This window comes from Equus caballus, chromosome 18 (assembly GCF_041296265.1).
Source record: "Equus caballus isolate H_3958 breed thoroughbred chromosome 18, TB-T2T, whole genome shotgun sequence".
Classification (NCBI taxonomy): domain Eukaryota; kingdom Metazoa; phylum Chordata; class Mammalia; order Perissodactyla; family Equidae; genus Equus; species Equus caballus.
In genome coordinates, this window is record NC_091701.1 from 4,377,781 (window position 1) to 4,399,591 (window position 21,811).

The window sequence follows — 21,811 nt, forward strand, 5'->3', positions numbered from 1 at the left end:
AGCCCCAACCCTCTAACCACACGGCTGGTCTTTCTGGTGACCAGACCCCAGGCTGAGTGATTTCGTCTCTTGGCATAAACTCAGGTGGGGTCCAAGGGGCTCATGAATAACAGACACCCCTATTACTCAGAAAATCCAAGGATTTAGTCCAGCGACAGACGTCAGTCAAATTCTTTATTATATGAAAATAGCTAAACCAGTTTTGAAAAAGCAGAATAAAGTGGGAGGAAGTGCTCTACCTGTTTTTAAGACATTATATAGCGAGTGTAATTAAGCCTCTGTGGTATTGGCAAAAGAATAGACGTACAGATCAATGCGACAAAACAGAGAACCCAGAAATAGACCCAGACAAGTGCGGCCAACTAATTGTTGACAAAGGTACAAACGCAATCCAATGAAGCAAGGAGTCTTTTCGATGAATGGTGCTGGAGCAATTCGATATCAACAGGCAAAAAAAAATCAACCTTACTCTCTACTGCACATTTTTGTTTTTAAAGATTGGCACCTGAGCCAATAACCGTTGCCAATTTTTTTTTCTGCTTTTTCTCCCCGAATCCCCCCACTACACAGTTGTATATTTTTTAGTTGTGGGTCCTTCTAGTTGTGGCATGTGGGACGTTGCCTCAACGTGGCCTGATGAGCGGTGCCATGTCTGTGCCCAGGATCCGAACCAGAGAAACCCCGGGCCACCGAAGCAGAGCAAGAGAACTTAACCACTCGGCCACGGGGCCGGCCCCTCCACTGCACATCTTTTACCAAAATTAACTCAAAATGAATTCTAGATTTAAATGTAAAATTTAAAACTATACCTTTTAGGAGATTATGTAGGGGAACATCTTCAGGACCTAGGGCTTGGTAAAGAGTTCTTAAACACGACGCCAGAGGAGCATCCCTAAAAGAAAGACATGGACACCCAGACTTCAGAATCAAAGCCTTCGCCCTGCAAAAGACGCTGTTAAATGGAAGAAAAGATAACTTACAGACGGTGAGACAGTATTTGCAAGCCACGTATCCCACAAAGGACTAGTATCTAGAATATATAAAGAGCTCTCAAAACTCGACAGTGAAAAAATAAGCAAGCCAGGGGCCGGCCCGGCGGCGCAGCAGTTGAGTGCGCACCTTCCTCTTTAGCAGCCCGGGGTTCGCTGGTTCGGATCCCGGGTGTGGACATGGCACTGTTTGTCAAGCTATGCTATGGTAGGCGTCCCACATATAAAGTAGAGGAAGATGGGCACGGATATTAGCTCAGGGCCAGCCTTCCTCAGCAAAAAAAAGACGAGGATTGGTAGCAGTTAGCTCAGGGCTAATCTTCCTCAAAAAAAAAAAAAAAAAAAGAAGGAAGACATGGTGCCGAGGCCTGGAGGTGAGGGTTTGCAGAAAGGGATAGAGCACAGGAGAGGCAGGCGCAGAGGCAGGTGGGAGTTAGGCCACAGGAGGCTGGGTGTTAACCTGAGTATTTAGAACTTATTCTAAAATCTCCGAGGAGGCCACGAAACTCAGAAGACTGGCATGGTCAGATCAGCATTTTAGAAAAATCTCCCCAGGTCGTGGGGAGGGCAGGTTGGAGGCAGAAAGCCAGGGTCCAACCCAGAGGGCAATGTAGGCGGGAGGTGGGAGGCCTGGAGGAGGGTTTGGAGGGAGGCAGTCTTGGGGGACACAGTTAACCAGGGCTGTGTAGACACGATGCAGCTATCATGATTCCAGAGCCCAGGCCAGGCCCCTTCCAAGAATCCCTGGAACACAGCTTCCTCCTGGCTGCCAAACTGTCCCCGCCTGGACCCTGGGGCAGGGTGGGCCCAGGCCTGGGCCACCTCATAGCATCCTCAGAGCTGCTGGGCCAAGAGCCTGCTCACGGCCGGGGAATGTCTTAGTCTCTGCAGGCCACGTGCCCAGGGTCGGGCTTTCAGAATGGGCCTGTTGTCCCGGCGCTCCCTGCAGGGACCCCCACCCCAGGCAGTGAGGGAGCACCTTGGGTCAGGCGCCATGGGACCTCACTTCCCTCCAAAGGTGCGTGCCTTGGTGTCCGCAAAACCCCGTTCAAAGTGCCCACCCTCACTGGGGTTGCTCTCCCACTCCTGGAATTTCTGGCAGCCCTTCGTTACGTTACGGATTATCGTCTGCTGTGGGTGCTTAGAGGGTATTGTCCGTCCCCTTCCAGACTGAGGCCTTCCTGCGGGCAGGGACCTGCTTTATTCTCCTCTGTGTGTGTCCCCTGTGTCCAGGGCCAGCTGGCTCTGTGCTCAGTGAGCGCCGTCTGGGAGATGTCACAGCCTGGGGGGCGGAGTCCACTCTCAACAGCCTCTGTTCCTGTGCTGAGAGGCAGGCTGTGCTGGGGCCTCGTTAGACTGTAAAAAACAGCCCCTGTGTCATCTTTACAGTGGGATTTGCATCAACTGGACACATGTAGCCATAGTTCTACATGTAACTACATATACACATACACATAGTTTAAGCAAACCCCATTGTGTGTGTGTGCGTGTGTGTGATATACAGAGGACAGTATCTGGAATGCTAACCGTTGATTCTCCCCTCAGCATTTGCTGTTACCCTCGCCTCTCCCTGGTTCAAACGGATGAGCTCTTTGCTTTCATTGCCTCAAGAAATGGGTCAAATTCTTGGCTTTAGACTTTTGAAAGCCTGGACCTGTTTAGGAGCTGGCTGACTGAGGGCAGTGTCTGATGAGTTAGCCCTCTTCCTTCAGATCAGAGCTGTTCTTAGGGTGGGATGGTGGAGGATCCAAGACATGAAGAGAACTTAGATGCTCCCAGGTTCTGAGAGAGGCCCTGGCCGTGCCACCAGGACCAATCCCCGGGGGACAGGGAGAGTGATGGAAATCCTAGCCAGCTTTGGCAGGATCTGAGGGCAGAGCACACAGAGTCACGCAGAAGGCAGGAGAAACTGTGTCGTCCCATCTGGGGGCGGGCCTATGGATGCCTCAGACGGTCACCCATGGCCCCAACATGGAGGGAGAAACACCTGCCCCAGAGGCCACCAAAAGCAGGTACCTAAAACCTCAGTCATGAGGGATGCAGAGTCTTTATCCCATGTCCTGGAGCAGACCTGTGATGCAGCTGTGTGGGTGACACAATGGACCCCAGGTGTGAGAGAGAGGAGGAGCACACCATGGGGTCTAGAAGCGGCCAGAAGACAGAGGTGAGGACCAGGGCTTTCCAAGGCTGGAGAAATGGCAGCTGGGGCCAGTAGGGCCCTGCCAGTGGAATAAAGGTTTGAAAGAGAGGAGTAAAAGAAGTCAATTACTTCTTGCATAGCTACGACTGTGGATTGAGGTCTGTCCCCACTACCTAGGAATGCACAGATTTTCAGCCACTTTTTATTTAAAGAAGCATTGTTGTGTTTGGGGAGCAGAACCCATTGAATCGGACATTGTCAGATGTTTACTCAGAATGAACAAAAACTATTATTATGTTCTGTGTTCTGCTCTGTAAAATATAAAATTCGAGAAACATGATTTCATTGCAGTAGTGATGTGGCCACCTGCACTCTGTGAATGTGCATCTCTGTCTGCCCGGCTGCACCCCGACACAAGAAAGTCCACCAGTCAGAGCTCAGCGGCGTCCTCGGTGCTGCCACCATTCCCCGGGGGCCGAGAAATGGGCTGGCGTGGTAGAAACTGGTATTAGAAGTAACACAGGTCAGCAGGAAAGAAGTGAATGAAGCATGGCTAGTGACTTATAAAACCATAAGATCACATCCATGCTTAATGCAGCAAAAGAGAGAGAGCAGGTGACAAGGTGGGACACATGTGAAAAGACAAAAAGGCAGGTGACTTTGAACGAATGCATCTTGCCCACTTATGAGACACTAGCTTGAGGCAGGTCTCCACCGCTGGGGGCTGTGCCCTTCCCTGACCTTGGGGGGCCCACGCAGAGCAGCGCATTTGTTGAGTGCCTGGTCTCTGCCTGGCCTCATGGAGGTCACTGGGGGTCGGAGCTAACCAGAGGCAGGCTCTGCCCCCGGAGCTGCAGATGGAGACTGTGGGGCTCAAACTGAGCGTCACGTCTCTCAAAGGCAACCACAATTCTGTGAGGGGGCTGTCATTTCTCAACTTGGAGTGGGAGCAAGAAATGAAACTTCCCGGAAAAGCACAACCTCCTCCCCCAATCTGGCCATCACCTGCCAGGAGGAACACAGCGAGCGGATGCTCCGCCAGGAACTGAGTTAAGAACAGGGTCCCGGGTGCCTCCCCCATGACTGCAGAAAGACTTTTTGGGGGAGGGGGAGGTGGTAGGTGTGTGAGAAAGGCGAACAGGATTCGGGGAGTACAGAGAAGGGTCACTAGCCCCGCCTGAGTCAGACGGCTGAAGAAGGCTTTCTGGAGGAGGCAACAGGTGAGCTGGGCCTGAGGGGTGGGACAGGGAGGCAGGCGAAGCAGCGAGGGGGAGGGCTGGGTACCTGTGTGCTTGTCTGTAGGAAGGACACCTCCGAAGTCCCAAGGTACCGGGGGCCTGTCTGTGCGGGGGCTGGGGGGTGAGGTGGGCGGCTCCCCTCCAGCGGGAGCTTATTTGCAACTACAAGGACGCTCAGGACGTAAAACACCCAGCCGGCCCACAGCTAGGTTTCAGGTGTGTGTGTAGGATGATCCCCCCCCCCCCCCCCAGTAGAAGAGGCAGGAGGAAAAGAACAAAAAGGGAAAATTCATGCTGAGGAAAGAGGAGAATCTGGTCTAAGGGGAAGTGGCTCCGGGCACGGTTCCAGTCGCTCCGTGTCCTCCCGCACGTTCCGTGTCGTCAGCCTCTTTAACTTCAGCCGTTTGGAGGAGTGTGCAGTGTTTGCTCGATGTGGTTTTATTTGGGTTTCCCGAAAGACCAATGAAGTTTAGCATCTTCTCATGTGCTTATTGCCATCTTCTTTGGTGAAGGGTCTCTTCAAATCATTTGCCTGGTTTTTTTTGTTTTTGTAAATGGGCTGTTTGCCTTCTTGGTATTGAGTTATAACAAGTGTTTATATATTCTAGATACAAGTCCTTCGCTAGGTATATGTGTCAAGAGTAGTTTTTATCCGAGTGTATCACCTCTTCCTCTTCAGAACAGTGTCTTTAGGAGCAGAAGTTTTAAATTTTGAAGAAGTTCCACTTCTCAATTTTTAATGGCAGCTTAATATTCGAAATATAAATAAACCAAAATTTAAAAACTCATTTAACCAACCCCTGCTTGGACATTTAGGCTGTCTGCAACTTTTCACTCTTTCATGTTGTGAAGAAGATCACTGTGCTCGTACCCGTGTTCTAAGGATGCTTCCGACGCATCTCGGGTGCTCACATTTGTAAGGCTCTGTGACACACCCGAAGCTGCTTTCCTAACTTGAAAACGAAGCCCAGTTTCAAGGAACCAGCGGCCCTCTTAGTATTCCCACAGCTTGTTAGCTTGTTTATAGATAAATGAGGCTTTACAAACGCTCAAACACACAGTGGCAATCTTGTCACCACGCTTGGCTTAGGAAACCGTTTTTTCCGCAGATAATACAAAGATGATTATGGTAAATTTCCAGGGAGCATTTCTGAAGGCTGGAGTCTCAGCGTCTAAAGGAACTCCGCAGGGATTTACGGAAGGCACGCTGGGCAAAGGGCTGTTTGCTTTTCTGCACCTCTATTTACCCGTCTGTATAGCTGGCAAAGGTCAACCTACTGTGTCTCACCAGCAGAGAGGGCCGCAGAGCAGACTAACTGAGACACCTGCTCCTGGCTCTCAGAGTGTGACGTCAGAAAAGTAAGGACCACTTACCGAGGCCGCTACGCTCCAGGCCAGGAGCTGCCGGGGTTACCTCTGACCCTCAGCAGCAGCCTTGCCTGGTGAGCATCTCTGCTCCATTTAAAGGAGCGGGACTGGCCCACGGTCACACAACTAACCACAGAGCGGAGGCCTTCTGTTGTTGTTGTCATCTTCTCTGTCTACTGCGTCTTAGCCACACCATGGACCACACACAGGTCGACAAAGGTTTAAAGACATGGAGAAGAAACACAAGCATGTCAATGACTGTAAAAAAAGTTTGCTCTTGGAGACTTTATTTGCTAGTGGCAAAAGGTAGTAACTGGTTTTCGCTGGAGGCCTTGTTTCCCAGAAGCCTTAGGAATACCCTGGAGCTAGTCGGTGGCCCAGTGACTGGTCTCCTCCCCGGGCCCCTCCTGCCGGGCCTGGTTAAACTGGATCAAGACTGGAGCTAAACATCTGGGTCAGTAGGTTTGGAAGGCAGGAGGTGAAGCCCGAGGAAACCCCACTTTCAGAAGGTCCTCCAGAGGGTTGACTCCCATCTCCACAAAGATCCCCTGAAGGACGGCTGGACAGGCCGGGGAGAATGGACAGACACCAGTGTCCAGCACCAGCCTGAGCGCAGACTGAGCTGCGTGTCCTTAGCCTCCTTGTCCACTTTTATTCTGAACTCCTACCCCTTAACCCAGGTACTCACTCGTCCCAATTTGCCCAGGATGGTCCTGGTTTACACCTGCTATCTGGGTGTAATTACTTCTTTCCTTTTTCACTCACAACTGTCCAAGTTTGGACATTCTCTATTAATTCAGATGGACTGGGTAGAGGCACTCAAGAGAAACTCTACCCTGAAGCCACCTGTACCATTAGGGATTCGTGAGGTTGTCTCTCAGAAGGACGTTATTGTGATAACTCTTTTGACTGCAAGTGGCCTCAAATCGGCTTTAGCAAGAAAAAAATGTATTGGTTTGTGTGGCTGGATAGTTGGAGGTGGGGAGTGGGCAGGATTCGGGCATGCCTGGAACCAAGTTCTCAGACAATATTGTTACGTCTGTTTCTCTCTCTATCCCCATCCCTCCAACTTTCAACTTTTGTTGACTTCGTCTTCAAGGCAGGATCTTTCACGTGGTGGGCAAGCTGGCCTCTGGTGCCTCTAGACTCACGTCCTCCCATCTTAGCAGCTCTAGCGGAAAGAAGAACTTCTGTGTCCCACAGCACATATCCCTACAAGCCTAGGGAAGACTCTCACTGGCTATGCTTGGGTCATGTGCTCATCCCTGACCCAAATGTTATGGCTTGACAAATGGCTCACCAGGCATATGTGCACATCATGGTGCCAGGAACAAGGCTCCATCAAACCACAGCAAAGGAGGAAGGAGCGCACAAAGAAAGCAGGACGATTAGCTGGGCAGACCAGATTTATAGCATCTGCCACCCACTATATATAGCCACCGTTTACAGAGTGACTTCTAATATTCCAGGGGCTTTATATACATTATTCATTATTTCCACAATAATCTAAAGAAGTAAGTTACCCCCATATTACAGATGAGGCTTAAACAGTTTAAATAACATACCCAAAGAGGAAAAAGTGATAAATAGAGGAGCTGACTTCTGATTCCAGGTCTGTCTGCCGCTCCCATAATATCACGGTGACATTAGATACACGAGAGGGAGCAAGGATAATGTGGGTCAGGCAGCCCTTCCTGGACGCCGTATCACAAGTATGCTGCCCTAAAATATGCTTCTAGAAAGACAAATTGCTTTCTGGTTCTGCCTCTAGTTTCTTCTGAATCCTCCTGTCTGTCAGAGGTGAAGCCGCTGTCACAGGAGGGAGGGATGGAGCTGGTCTCTTCCAGACGCTGGAGATGCCAGGCGCGAAAGCATCTAGCACAGGCCCTACCAGCCCTGCGCCTTCAGGTGAACCCGTCTTCTCTGAGTCTCCATCCATAAAAGGGTGGCAAAAAGTCCTACTGCTATGGAACACAGGGTTATTCTGACAGTCAAACAGTATAAACAAAAAATCTTGCTTTCTAAGACAGAATGATGATGATGGTTGTGGTGGTGGTCCCAGTGCCAGCTCAGAGCCTCTTCCTCAGTTCTCAGAATATAGAAGGAGGCGTGGGGTGCTGCTCTCTTCTCTCTAAGGTAAATTAGGACTGTCTTGTGCTCATCTGAGCTCTTCATGGTTTAAACAATCACTTCCCCAGACCTCAAGGCTCAGACGTGCACGTCGGCAGGCCCGGCACACATGCTCCCCCACATTGTGGTTTCCCAACTAGCATCCTAGGGGACAGCTTCGTCATTTCAACCTGTATTTCTAACAGCATTTCTTTTCTGACTACAAAAATAGTACATGTACAAAATTTGGAAAATGAAAAAGGAAGAAGAGAGAAAAAAAATCTCCTGCCGTATTGCTCTACCCAGAGACGCCAGTCACATGTGGATAGCAGTTGGCACTGTACTGTTATACACTTTCATATCCTGCATTATTCTGTTAGCGACACATTGTAGGCATTTCCCATCACAAAACCTTCATGAGCATTATTGCTCTGGTAAACATTTCGTGCACTGCTATACTATAGTTTAGTTAATCACAGGCGGTAATAGGCCTTTGAGCAGTGGTGTGGGGTGGGCCGGACAGCTGCGCCCCCGGGGTCTCCCTGTGGAGAGCTGGAGGGATGCAGGCACTGGGAGGCCTGAGCGCCAATGGGCAGGAGCAGTAGGGCAACATCACATTGGGTATTTGCTTGTCTGCTCATTTATTCACACCCTGATATCTGAGGGCTCCTCCAGGCAGCAGGCTCCCCTTGTTCTCTGGTCAAGGCCCCTGACATCAGGTCTTCAACATCCCTCCCTCAAAGGGCCTCGCCCAACCCCTCCCAGACCCCATCCTGCCCTGCACACGCACACAGGCTCACTCCGGGAAGGGGCTTCCCTGCCCCCACTGCCGATCCTGCAGGGCTGAGCCCAGGACTGGGACTGAGCAGTGCTCAGAAATGCTGGGAGACTGAGCAGGGAGCACACCTGGACAACGATCGATAGCAACTAGGCATGCTTGCAGTTTGGGATTATCATAATGTGATGAACACCTGTGGGATTAAGACTTTGCTGAAATTTTGAGTATTTCCTAGATTTGGGATTCTAGGGTTGAAGAATAAGGATATTTTGATGATTCTTAATACATATTGCAAGATTGCTTTCCAGAAATTTTCTGTCTGTTCCACTCTCAGAAGCAGTATGTGAGAGCATCCATCTCTCTGGTTTTAAGTAATGTAATTAAGAAAACCGATTTGCTGACTGGATGAAAGTGGGGCCGGGAACAGTAGCTCGCTGATCTAATGACCTTTTTTTTTCTAGTAAGACTGAACTTTTAAAACCCATTTAGTCATCATCAGAATCTCCAATTTTGTGACTCGTCCATTTGTGCCATTTGCCATTTATAGGTTGGGATCTTAACGTTTTTCTCATGAGTTGTAAGGGTTCTATTTTATTTTGAAAATCATTTCCCTAGTTTCTTACAATTTAATTTTTTATGTCAAATTTCTTTTCAAAAGGGAAATAGCTTTGTTTATTTATTTTTCTGATGTAAAACAATGGGGTGTCACGGTAAAAAAAATCAGACTCTATAGAAAATCATAACGAAGAAAGTAAAAATCTACATTCCTACCCTTTGGACTTAATAGTAACATTTGTGGAACATTTCCTTCCAAACTTTGATCCTACGTGTTAATGGTATTTTTTGAACTTAAAATATTTTAATTTTTATGCATCCCCAAACTAACATTTTTTATTTCAATATATCCTCCAATGCTTTGTGTGTAGAAAAATCTTTCCGATCTAGAGATCAGATAAGAATTACCTTCTTGAAAGATAGAGCTGTGTGTGTGTTTTAGTTATGAAGGCAATATAGCATATTACAGAATATTTAGGAAATTAAGGAGAAGAAATCAGCCACGATGCCTTGACCCTAATACATCTATTTCCTTCGTGCATGGTTCTTTGGGGTCTTTGATCTGGAGACTTTCTATTTATTTTTATGCAGTTGCAAGGATAGTGCATGCACAGTTTCCTGTCTTCTTTTCACTCGTAATTATCCCACAAGCATGATTTTCATGTTGCTACATAATGGTGGTGGTTGTTTACCATAACGGGGATGGTCTCTGTAATGGCTCTTTCACACTGTCCCCTGATGGCCCCTCTGGTTGCTGTGCCGGCTAGCTGACCCCATCTTGCTGATAACTATTTAAGTTGCTTCCAATTTTTTTGTCAATCAATATTTTGAAGCGCCAGAGTTGAGTGAACCAGACTCTCCCACTGATCCCTGGGGGCTGACCGTAACACGATGTGGCTTCTGCTCATTTCCTCCTTTCCTCAGAGAGCATTGAAAGAAAGTACTCTTGGAAATGGTTGGAAAAACGACAAACATAACATCAGGAGGAGAGAGATCGTGAAGTGAAAGGTGCTTTTAGGAGAAAGCTGCTTTAGGTTTTGTTTTGGCAACTCACGAATCGGGCGTGAGTTTATAAGAACAATTCTGAGCAAATGTTCTCCATTCGTGCAGCGCTTGGGGCTTCTGGGCAGCACTTCGGGGTGTCAGCTGAGGGCATCAGCTCAGGAGGGCCTTCGGCAGCTCCAGAGCCTGTCTGTCTTTCTGCAAAAGAAGAAGAAGAGTAGGCCAGGAGGAAGGGCTGATGAAGACGTTCGCCTCGGGGGTGCAGCAGTAGTGGGGAGAACCAGGAGGAGCAGGCAGAGGGGGTCAGGGGCCTTCCTGAGCAGAGACCCCGCCACGGGACCCAGGCTGAACCTTTTATTTCTGGACCCCAATTCTCCACCTGCATGGGGGCTTGGTGTATGGTCTGCAAGAGCCAGTCCTGCTCCTCCGGAGGGTCCCAGGGACCCCTGGCCTGGCTCCTGTCCGCTCCGCCTCAGCAGGGCCTCCAGGTCTCCTCTCTCCAGCGACTCAGCCCACAGGCCCCTGGAAAGGCCCAGGGCCACACAGCGCAGTGGCCTCCTTCACAGCCCCTGGCATGATTTGGGGGAGGAGTGTGAGTGGGCTCAGTAGTCTCAGTACATATTTATTCATTTCAAATGTGTCATTGGTCTGTCGGCAAAGACGGTTATCAACGAACTTCCCTTCTCTTTGAATAACGATCAGTAATCACTTTCCTTCCAGCACAGAAGAGAAGACAACCCAGGGTAGAGTGGTCGAGAGCCTGGGGTGCAGCCAGAGATCTGGCTGCAGGCCTCTCGGGGGCTCGCGTGTAAAATGGGAATGAGACCAGCCCCTACCTCCTAGGGCGGTCGTGGAGGCTGAACGCGATATTGCCTGTCGACGAGGCACTTAGCAGAGTGCCGGGCACACAGTAAGCGCTCAGTAATGTTAGGTTTTGTTATTGTAACAATAATTATCAGCACACTGGCAGACCCGGCGCCTTGGCTGGCCTGGGACCAGGCGCCGGGGACAGAGATGTGAATATCTTCCGGAGGCGCCCAGAGAACACAGGTGGAGACCGTGAGTCTGCAGGCCGGGAGGGGGCCGAGCGTCCAGCGTGGGGCCAGAGGTAAGCCCCGGGGAGAAGAGGAGGCTCCGGCCGCCCCCTCCCAGCCCCGGCTCCGGATTCCAGGGGCGCGCACAATCGCCGCACTTTATCTCCGGTTTTCGAAAGCACCCCTCTTCTCTATCTGACCTCCTTTCCTGGGCTGCTGGAGGTGACTACTTAGGAGGAGGACCCAGCGCGGGGCGGCGCCGGACCCGGGACCGTCGTTTGAGTCCCCGCCCCGGGGCGGTGTCATGGGAGCGTCCCGGGAGTCCCGCTCGCCGCAGCCCCGCACCCGCGCGCCCTCCCTCCCGGCCGGCCGAGCGGTTCCGGCGCCCGGAGTGGCCCTTTAAAAGGCAGTGTCTGGTCCGGAGGGGGCGGGCGGGGGGCGCTGACCGCGGCCGGAGGCCCAGCCCCTCCCTCCTCCCCGCAGTCGGTCCGTCCGTCCCCCCCGCCCCGCGGTCCCGGCGTCGCCCGCTCGCTCGCCGGGCGCACGCTCCGCCTCCGTCAGTCGGCGCGGCTGGCCAGTGCGCGGCGTGGAGCGCGAGCCGGGGCAGGACGCGCGGCCGGGGCCGGGGCTGCGAGATCGGCGCCCGCCGCGGGCGAGGCCTGGGCCGCGATGGCAGAGATGGGCAGCAAGGGGGTGACGGCGGGGAAGATCGCCAGCAACGTACAGAAGAAGCTCACTCGCGCGCAGGAGAAGGTGAGCGAGCCCGAGCCCGGCCGCCGTTCTGTCCGGGCCACCTGTCCCCCGACCCACGCCTCCGGGGGCTGGTCCTCACCCGGTGTGGGGCGCTGTCACCTCCGGACGACCGCTGCTGAGGGCCTTCGGCGGGTTCCTCAGGCTGCGGTCCCCGGCGCTCTGGGCGCCCTCTCCTGTCCCCGTCCTCGGTCTCCCCACCCCCGGCGGGGGCAGGAAAGGGCGCAGTCCCCCCCCACCCCCCCACCCCGGGCGCTTTGTGTCTTCGCCGCACGTCTGCAGAGAAGTGGCGGCCCACGCTCTTCTCGGGGCTCGAGGTCCGGGCTCACCCCGCTCTGGGGACCCAGGGCCGGGAGGCTGGGAGACGGGGTGGCGCTCCAAGCCCTCCTGGGCCACGCGGGCCGTGCAGGCGGGGCCGGCGCCGGCGGAGGGAGCCTGCCTCTTGCCCCCCAGGGCCGCTGTGCTCCGGGAATCCCGAGGCTGTCGCTCGGCCCGCGGGTGCCGGCGCGCTCGCTCCAGGCCTCCGAGCGCTTCCTGCTCCCCACCCGCCTCGCCACCTTCTTTCCCCGCCGGCTGAAGGAGGGATCGAGTTTCCTTTCCCGAGAGGTGCCTGCGGCCTGGACGCTCTGGCCGGGGCCCCAGGGAGCAGAGGCTGCGCACCCTCGGGGAGGTGCCCTCGCCCGAGCAGGGGCTTCGCGTTTCCGGCGGCCCAGGAGGGGGCGGCGGCTCTGGATTTGGGGGCCCACGCCGGGGTGGGGAACTGGCCCGGGCGACGGGCAGTGGGCCGCTGGGGCGTGGAGGGCGCCGCAGGAAACCCGACCCCTCAGCGCCGGGAGCAGCTGGCCGCAGGCGGGGGGCTGGAGCCAGAGCTTCCCGCGGCACCCGGACTGTGCAGGAAATGCAGGATTGGGGGGCGGGGGTCCGCGCCTGCTCCGCTTTTCATCCCAAGCCACCTCTGCTTTATTGAATTGGATCACGCCAGCAGCTGACGCCACTTCCCCTGCCGACTCCGACTCTGAAATCTGAGATTGCAGAATCTGTGCTCCGGCCAGGGTGGCCTACCCCCAGTGGGGTCTGCCGCCTCTCCCGCCCGACGCGCGGCCGAGTGGGAACCCCCGCCCGGGGACCGAGCCGCCTTGCTCTGCCGGGCCTGTGGCTGTTTATAAACAATGACTTTTGCAGCTGAGACCCGCGGGCTCCCTAGGGATGCGGCCACGTGATGGGGTGGGGGGGCGGCGGCTGGAGCCTCCCCTGTGCCTCCCTCAGAGTTCTGCTCATCCTTGTGGTCCCAGGCGGGGAGGTGGGTGCCTGTGCCGGGAGGGAAGGGCCCTCAGCCAAGCTCCAGATCTGGCCTGCCCCAGCTGTCCCCCCCTCCCTCCCAGGGCCGGAGGAGGGATTAGAGCCCCACAGATAGCTGGTTGGGGGCTGGGAAGCCTTCCATGCTCAGGTGGTGGGGGGGGTGGGGTGCAGAAGCTGCTGCCCTTGCTTCCTCCCCCCTCCCGTGACTGAGTAATCCATCTAGGTGCCTGGAGCAGGCAGCTCTGGGCCTAAGCCTGCTTCCGGCTCCTAAGGGGCTGAGGAGGAGGAGTGGGAGGCAGAGGGTTAGCTGAGACAAGAGCCCTGCCCTCACCGCACTGTTGTCACCTTCCCTGGCTCCCCTCTGCTCCTGCTGTGTGCCCTTCGCTCAGATGCCTTGTCTCTGCAGCACATCCTTCAGTAATTTCAGGGGCAGTAGGCATGGGCTGCGTCCCCTCCCTGTAAGTGGCAATATATCATCGCTGACCCCACTGAGCTGCCACCCCTCCCTCTCCAGCCTGTTCCGTGGCCAGGGGCAGTGGGCTGACAGCTGGTCAGCTGTGGATGCTGGCCTTGCTCAGGGGCTGGCCCTGCCTGAGCCTGGGCTGTGTGGGACTGGAGTTGCTTAGTGCTGCTGCTGCTCTCTGTCCCTGGGCAGTGGTCGGAGACCCTCCCCCATCAGAAGCCAGAGCAGCACCACAGCCATCCTGGCTGAGTCTAGAAAGTAGCCTTCCTTCGGCTGTCGCTTGTGGGCCCAGCTGCAGTACCCGTCCTGGGAAGCCTGAGGCCTCCAGCCATGCCAGCCTCTCCCCTTTGCCCTCCTGTGGCTCAGAGTCCGTCACAGCCTAGGTGCCGCCCACCCTGCTGCCTCCTCAGCATCTGTGGGGCGTTCAGGACCACAGCTGACTTCGACGTCTAACTTTAATTGTTGGTGGTCTCACAGGCACCCCTGCCCCCCCCCACCTCACCTCGCCCCCACCTCACCTAGGTCAGATCAGCCAGAAGCAGGGCAATTCCAGTTGTCCTGTTGCCATAGGAGGGCGTTTCCTGACCAGGGGCAGGCAGTGGCTTTGCTGGGGGGCCTAGATGGTATCCGCTTAGGGAGAAGGGTCCCATATCTCCTCTTCTTTTCTTCTCTCCCAAGTTCCACACATCCCCTCTTAGCGCGGACATCCACCAGGACTCAGAGGGTGGCAGAGTGGGCAAGGAAATCTGGCCCTCTGGTGCCTGTGGGGCTAGCTCTCCTGTGCCCCCAGCTAAGTGCGTCTCTCCATGGGTCCTGGCTTAGCATTACCCAGCAGCCCGCCCGCCTCCACTGCTAGTCTGGGTGCTCCCTGAGAGCAGAGCAGGTGTCCACCTGGCCCCGGCAGGTGTGGAGTGTCTGTGTATGAACCGACAAGGATGTTTAGGGCCTTGGATCGGGAGCTCTGGTGCAGGTCTGTGAGTGGGCTGGTTTGTGCCCTGGCTCCTCTGCCTTCCCTCATTCATCAGATCCTGCCTGGGATGTGTGCCGTGTGCCTGGGCCTGGGCTGAGCCCAGGGGGCAGTGGGAGCAGGGTGCACATGGCTCTAGCCGGCGTGGAGCTTGTTGTAAGCTCCCGCGGCCTCTGGCCCTGGCGTGAGGAGGGCGTGAGAATATATTGGAAGGGTCGTCAGGGTCTGCCAGCACAGCACTGTCACTGCTGGCCTCCCAGCCCCAGCGTTCCCAGAGTGCCCGGGGTGCAGAGTGTCTGCCGGGAGCTTGGGCTGAGGGGTGCCATGAGGTCATCTTCCCGTTGCGTTTGGCTTGTCGGACCCTCTATAAATGACTCTGTCCATTTTTGGGCCTCAATAAGGTGGCTGGGCAGAACCAACTTAGGGTGGAGCCTGGGTCAGATGACAGAGGATTAGAGGTTGGCGGGCTGGGCCCCTTGGGGGAGGGCATGTTGGGGAGAAGAGACAGCTGGGGCGGGGGTGGAGTCTGGCCTGCTTGCCCCTGAGGTCCACCGCCCAGAAGGCCTCATGGAGTGTGCAGTGGGGAGGCTGGCGTTGTCCTGACAGAGCTGGCTGGTAATGAGCACGAGGCAGAAGGCTCTCGCAGGCCTGGAGGTGTGCACTCTGTCTGTCTCCATGGCCGCCCTCAGCCTGCTGGGAGTGGGAGGCCCAGCTGGGAGGGGGTGGGCCCGGGGCTGTCAGTGGACCGCACAGCCCTGGCATGTTGGAGCAGATGCTCAGGAGAGGAAAGGTGCCATGACAGTTATTAATAGAACCCTGACACAGGGCCGTGATGGCCCCATGCTCATCTGGGTGGTCAGGGTCTCCTCGTGCTGTAGCCATGTTGGCCTCAGTAGGAGAGAGGCCTTTACAACCAATCCTCATCCTCAAGGCAGCCTTAAGAATAACACGCTACCCCACGGAGCAGGTGTTCTGGGCCGGGAGCCCACCCAGGTCTCCTGGAGGCTGGAGGTGCTAGGCTCCCCTCCCTGCCCTCCACTGCCCAGGCCCTAGTCTGACCTTGCTCCCCTCCACCCACATTCTCCATTTCTCTTTCCTCCTCTCAGCGTCCATCTTTCTGTCCCTGAGTGTCTGAGGCCTCTTCCTGCTCCTGTCTCTCATCCGCCTCCCCCGCCCCCGGACCCACCCGTCGTCTTTTCCTTGTCTCTGTGTCTCTCTGCTCTGTGTCTGTTTCCTCTGAGCTTGCCCAAGGCTCTCTGCACCTCTCCAGGCTCGGATCAACCCCTCCCCGAACCCGAATTATTTCTGTAGATGGTTCATCGTGCCTGTTGGAGGGAAGGCTGCTGAGCGGGCGTCCTCTCTGGGGGGGGTGTTGGTGGGGGCTCAGGGGACATTTGGCTAAGGGAGAGGTTGGAAGCATGGCTGCAGACTTCTCTGAGCCCCAGTGCACCCAATGGGGTCCAGGGAAGAGCTGAGACCTGACTCAGGAGAGCCCGCTGGCCCCTGGAAGGCTCAAAGCGGGGCAGGCTGTTTTGCCCAGGGGCCTGAACGGGGCAGGAGGAGGTATTCAGGACAGACAGCTGTGGGCCAAGGCGCAGGGTGGACAGCGAGGCTGTCGTTCCTCCTGGGGAGAAGGGGTGGGGTGTGTTGGGTGTGGTGGGGGTGGCTGTGGGGTAGATTTGGGCTAGCTGTGGTCAAGTCTTGAATGCCGGGGAAATCTATGTATCCCACGTATTCTCGGTGAAGCTGTGGTTCGAACCCTTCTCCCGTCTTTGCAGATCGCCGGTCCCGGGCTCCGTGCTCCCCTTCGCTCTTGGGAGCCTGACCAGGCCCTGGCCTCCGGCCTCGGCGATCTTGGCCCAGCTCGTTCTTTACAAGCTGTGTGTATGACTTGGACAACATTAGGAGACTGCTTCTGTCCCAATCTAGGCCTTGCGTGGTGCTTTTCCATGGAGTTCTAGAATCCCTGGGGCCCACGCTCAGTGCTAGACTTCTGTCTTGCCGCAGGAGAGGGGACAAGGACATGGCAGAGAGTGTGTGAGAATGACAGGCCGGTGCTCCTGGGTTCTCCTCACTAGCTGGGACTTTGGACAAGTTGCAGGAGCCTCCTGAGCCCAGTTTCTTCATGTACAAATGGGGATGAAGGGTTCCTCTTCACAGGCTTCTTGTGGAGAGAGAAGCCTTGGACAGGTGCCCAGCACATGGCAAGTGCCCGTTGAACGCCAGCTCTGTGCAGCAGGGCAGTGTGGTGAACCCATGCTGGACCCCTTGCCTCTCTGCGCGGGCTCTCCCACCCTCTCCCTGAGAGTGTCCATTACAGGCCTCTATAGACAGCTAATCCCTGCTGAGCCCGGGGCTGATCAGGGTTTGTGGTGTCGTCCAGTCCTGGAGTGGTGTCTGCATATGTGCGTGCGCATGCGTGCACCTGGGTCTGCGTGTAGGGGCAGCCTGCAGTGGGGGGATCGGCATGTCTGGGGCGAATCCTGACTGCCTACATGCAGACCGTGGCCCTGGGGAGTCTGCTGCTCTCTGGGCTTTACTTGGCTGTCAGTAAAGTCCTGGTGAAGTTTCTCATTCACTCTTTTATTCAGGAAACAAATATTGAGCGCCCACAATGTGCTGGGCACTCTTCTGGGGATGGAGGGTATGGGCTAAACAAAACCGAATCCCCCAGGGGACTGGCGTTCTGGCTGGGGAGACAGCCATGGGGCAGACACCTGTGGGGCAGGTGGTTCTCGGAGCAGTGAAGCAGGAGGTGGCCCAGAGCTTTTTCCTCAGTGGCATTTGATTGACGGGCTCGGCTCCTGGGCATCGCCAGTGCCGGGGCTCAGGACTCGGGTGTGGATGTGAAGGAGGCGCTCGCGCAGTGCAGGGCATTGGGCGGGTGGGGAGAGGCTGAGCAGAAGCTTCTGGTCTCCATGTGAGAGGGCACCTGGGGGAGGGAGGCTGTCACCCTGGTGTGTTGTGTTTTTCTAAGGATGCCTCTTTGGCAAGTCTCCTGTTGGGATTAAAAGTGCAAACAAAGGACAGCAATGCTAAAATCACTCCACAGGGCATCGACAGAGGACAGGCCTGGGCAGCTTGGGAGCAGGTGCTCTCGCCCAGGAGGTAGGACTGGGGAGGTGGGAGGGGCCGCTAAAGGAGGAGTGGGAAGGCACCAAAGAGGGCCCAGACTGGGAGGGCCGGTTGTAAGATTTTCATATTAAGCAGCAACTCTGTGCAGGGGAAACCACTCAGGCTCTAGCGAGCTGGGTTTGAATCCCTCCCCACGCATTACTACCCTTGGGCAAGTCACATTGACCTCTCTGAGCCTCAGTTTCCTCACCTGAAATAGTGAGTATGTGCCATGGGGGGTGTTGTGCAGATTAAACGGATACATGCTGGAGGGACTCCTGGAAAGGGCAGAGCTCACCGTTCCCTAAGGGAGTGGTTCCTGTGCCATGGAAGGGCATGCCTTTGGGACCTGGCTGGCACCTGGGCTCCTGGGGCCTCTCAAAGAGGCTGCCACCTCCCAAAGAGGCCACACGGTTCTGGACTGGGCAGTGACGGGGGTCAGGGCTGGGGAATTGAGAAGAGAAAGACAGGTTCTTCCTGCCCCAAGGGAAGCCTTTGTCAAATATTAACTTAATAGCAGTAGCCATGGTTTCCTGTGTGCCTGCTGGCGGCCAGCTGCGGGTAAAACTTTCACTGCGACCGGGTAAGGTCCGTGTGATTCCCACTCAGCAGGTGAAGAAGGTGAGGCTCAGAGCAGGGGCGAGACTTGCCTACGGGCTGTCCTGGCCAGCTGTCTGGGTTGCCCCCTCTGGTGGTGAGGAGGTGGTTGGGCCGCGGGGAGGCCTGGAGACATGCAAATGAGAAGCAGGTCTCCTTCGAGGCTCTCCTGACCCTGAAGGTCTATTAGGGGGTCATTTGACAGGTTTGGTCCCCAAGATCAGCCCCCTCCCCCAGTGAATGAGATTTGGGGCCCCGTGTCTCCCCCTGGGTCCCCACCTGGGGTCTAGGTTTACATTTTGGGATGTGGCCGTTCCCCTTTTGGGATGTGTAGTGGGCTCCGGGGCGAGGGGCTGCCTCGGGTTTCCTGATGCAAGTCTAGACACGGGGTTTCTAGTGCAAATGAGCAAAAATGAGGCAGTGGGGTGAGTGTGTGAAAGCGTTTTCACAAATATAAAGGCTGCATCCAGTTTATTCACTGTAAAGGAACACTGTTTATTCTGAGATTATATCTGTCTACCTCTGTTTATGTTGTTGCAACAATGTTTCTTTTATGAAATGATGGTAATTCTAATTGTTTCTTAATGTTCTTCAGGAGGAAATAGTTGTGCCGCCGACCACAGGCACGCGCACACTGGGAAGACTTTTCCTGGTGTGGAATCTAAAGTCTGGGACCGCTGCACCAGGGCGTCTACCCCGTGGGCGGGCCGTGTGGAGTAGGGAAGCAATTCTCCTGGGTCCAGGCTTGAGGCAGGCCCCCAAGACTGTCTGCTCCGTGGGGTGGATCCTGCCTCCTGCAGTCGCTGTGGCCTCCCCAGCTCGGCATGCACCTCCTGCATACTTGTTGCTGGAGGCACGGATTCTCAGGCGCGGGGGAGATTGGCCTCCGGCCGGCAGAGACCCGGGAGGCTCTGGGCTCAGGCTGTAGGGACGGGTAGTGGAGCTGAGGCTGCAGGATTTCAGGCTGTCAGAGAGCAGGCAAGGCAGTGGTTGGAGCTCAGGTCTTGTCTTCAGACTGGTGGGGCACATCCCACCCGCCACAGGCTGTTCCGAGGGACCCGGGCATCACTGCACAGTGCCTTTTCTCGCAGTAACATGGCTCAGGGTGGTGGTGGGGCTTACCTGAGCCGTGGGCTGCAGTGCTTGGGCCCAGAAACTGGGGGCCTGGGGCCCTGCTGGGGAGCCTGGCCTGGCTTTAGGTCAGATGCCAAAGAGGGCTTGGCCCGGGCCCTGTGCAGGAGTCTTCTTCCAACCTGAGAAGGCTTTAGTTGACAGAGTTCTGGGGGTCACTGATCTGGGGCTCCGTGAGGTTTGCTGGACCCAAGACTTCACTATTAGGGCCCGTGAGCTGCTGCCCTCAGACCCATTTCGGCTCTCTTTGCTGGGCCTCTTCCCTCTGCCTCCTGGAGCCAACCTTTGCCCCGGTCCCTGGCCCAGGTCCCAGTATCACAGCAGATGGTGGGATGGGGCTGTACCACGGGTGCAGGGCGGGGGCTGGAGCCTGGGGGTGGGCAGCAGCCTTGGGTGCTGAGAACTGTCCGTGGTGCCCAGGAGTGGGCCTTTGTGCCCCACGCTGTGCCTGAGCCTGGCATGGCGGGCCAGGTCCCCACTGCTGCCTCGCCCCAGAAGGGCGATGAGCTGCAGACTCTGCGCCTCTGCAGTGCGAGGGCCGCCGCATGGGGGGCTGAGCCGGGGGGGGGGGTGTGGGGGGGTGTGGGTGGGGCCGTGGCAGCCACCACTGGCCCGGGGCGCTGCCAGGCTAGGCTGGGATCTCAGGTCTCCTGCCCCTGCAGGCCCCCCCACCCGCCGAGCCCCCAGGGCCCCTTTGCGGGACATTCCGCTGGCTCCTTGTTTTGGAAGCCTCAGCCTCTTACACTGAATCGGCTCCCGGTCCTGATGACCTGGTTTATCCCTGTTGTTCTCTTGGTTATGGCCTGCCCACTGTGGGCCAGGGTGCTGGGGTGCCAAGGGTCCGAGGGGAGAGGACGCCCCCTGCCCTCAAGGAGCTCCCAGCCCCGCACACAGTGCCTATCACATCTGAGGGGAGAAGGGGCGAGGGCCCTGGGCCCTGAGGAGCATCCTGGCCAGCCTGGGCCGTCAGGGAAGGCTCCTCGGAGGCGGCACCTGAGCTGGCTTTGAAGGACAAAGGAGGCAGATTGTGGGGTGGGAAGGGCTGTTTCTGGAAGCTGTTCAGGGTGGCTGGACTGTGTGTGGGGGGGTGGGTGGGACGAGGCCTGAGTCTGCAAAGACAGATGAGGGAGAGCAGGCCCTGGGGGGCCGAGAGGGACGGCAGGCTCTGCCCCCAGACCCCTGTGCCCAGCGTCCTCGCCTCTCTTCCTCAGATCTTGCCTGAGCCGTTCGTCCGTCCGCTTCCCAGTCTGGGCACAGCTCAGGACCCAGTGTCTCACTCTCCTGGGCTGCAGGAATCCCTGGCTTTCTGAGGAAGAGGAGGAGGCCAGGGTGCAGGGGTGAGTCTGAGGCCCCTGAGGGAGTGACCTCAGCCTGGCTAGAATCCAGCCGTGCCCAGGAAGGTGCAGGGGGTCTGGGGCAGGGCTGCCATCCTGGAGTCCACTCGTCAGGGCTGGGATCGCAGGGGCTGGGTGACATCTGTCCCCCAGCCTTGCTGGAAAGGCTGGTGTACAGCAACCTGTACATCCCCACATTCCGTGCATACCTGTTTCTCTGTCTTTGGGTGGCCCTAAGAGACACTGAGGGGAGAGTGACACCGCGAGGCCTGTAGAACCTGACAGGTGGGAGGGCTGTCAGTGGATCAGTTCACCCCTCTTCAAGGTATCCCTGTGTGCCTGCCCTTCGAGGCCAGGTCATTGACCAGATGGCCATGTGGGGGTCCCCTAGCTCCTGAGTCAGAGCTGGGGAGGGTCCTCAGAGCACGAGTGGTCATGCTCTCCTGTGGGGACCCTGGCTCCCAGTGCAGACAGCTGGGTGGGGAGTGGACGGAGGCTGAGGGGGCAGCAGCTGGCTGGTGAGGGGGGTTGGGGTTTCCACTCAGGCCTGTGGCTGTGGGGCCTGAAGGGGGATGGGGTAATGGGAAAGCCTTTTCCAGCCCGGCCCCTTTTTCCAACAGCTGCTGCTACTTTCTTTGGACCCTTTGCTCAGCCTGGCCTCTCCCCAGGACCATGGCCAACATGCCTGGGCCTGCCACTGGGCACTGGGGACAGACCTGGTGCAGGGAGACCTGGGCTGAGAGAGACCCCTCAAGGGGACCCCCCGCCCCCTGCCGTGGCTCCCTTATTTCCCTGTTCTGAGATGGCATCAACTCTGTCAGGACATGTCCTCTAGCCCATTGATAACTATCTCAGGGGCCAGATAGCGGTGCTGGGTGGATGAGGGCGCTCACCCAGCCCCAGGCCACTGGCAGCTGTAGTCGGAGAGAGGAGGGGTTGCACA

The 21,811-nt window shown here is 56.3% G+C and overlaps 1 protein-coding gene across 45 annotated transcripts in view; it reads left to right on the forward strand.

Annotated features, from left to right (window-relative positions):
* BIN1 (bridging integrator 1) overlaps nucleotides 1–21,811 on the forward strand; it is a 108,040-nt gene that overhangs the window by 38,917 nt on the left and 47,312 nt on the right. For 8 of the 45 annotated variants that reach the window (XM_023622688.2, XM_023622689.2, XM_023622694.2 and 5 more), the window contains exon 1: nucleotides 11,649–11,966. The exons of 21 other annotated variants lie outside the window; for them this stretch is intronic. In XM_023622688.2, coding sequence (XP_023478456.1) covers nucleotides 11,883–11,966 — 84 coding nt within the window. In that variant the 5' untranslated portion in view covers nucleotides 11,649–11,882. Of the gene's footprint in view, nucleotides 1–3,669; nucleotides 4,350–11,523; nucleotides 11,967–15,245; nucleotides 15,347–20,750; nucleotides 20,872–21,811 lie in introns of those variants that run through there. 16 more of the 45 variants (XM_023622681.2, XM_070241750.1, XM_023622690.2 and 13 more) reach the window with 11 other exon arrangements.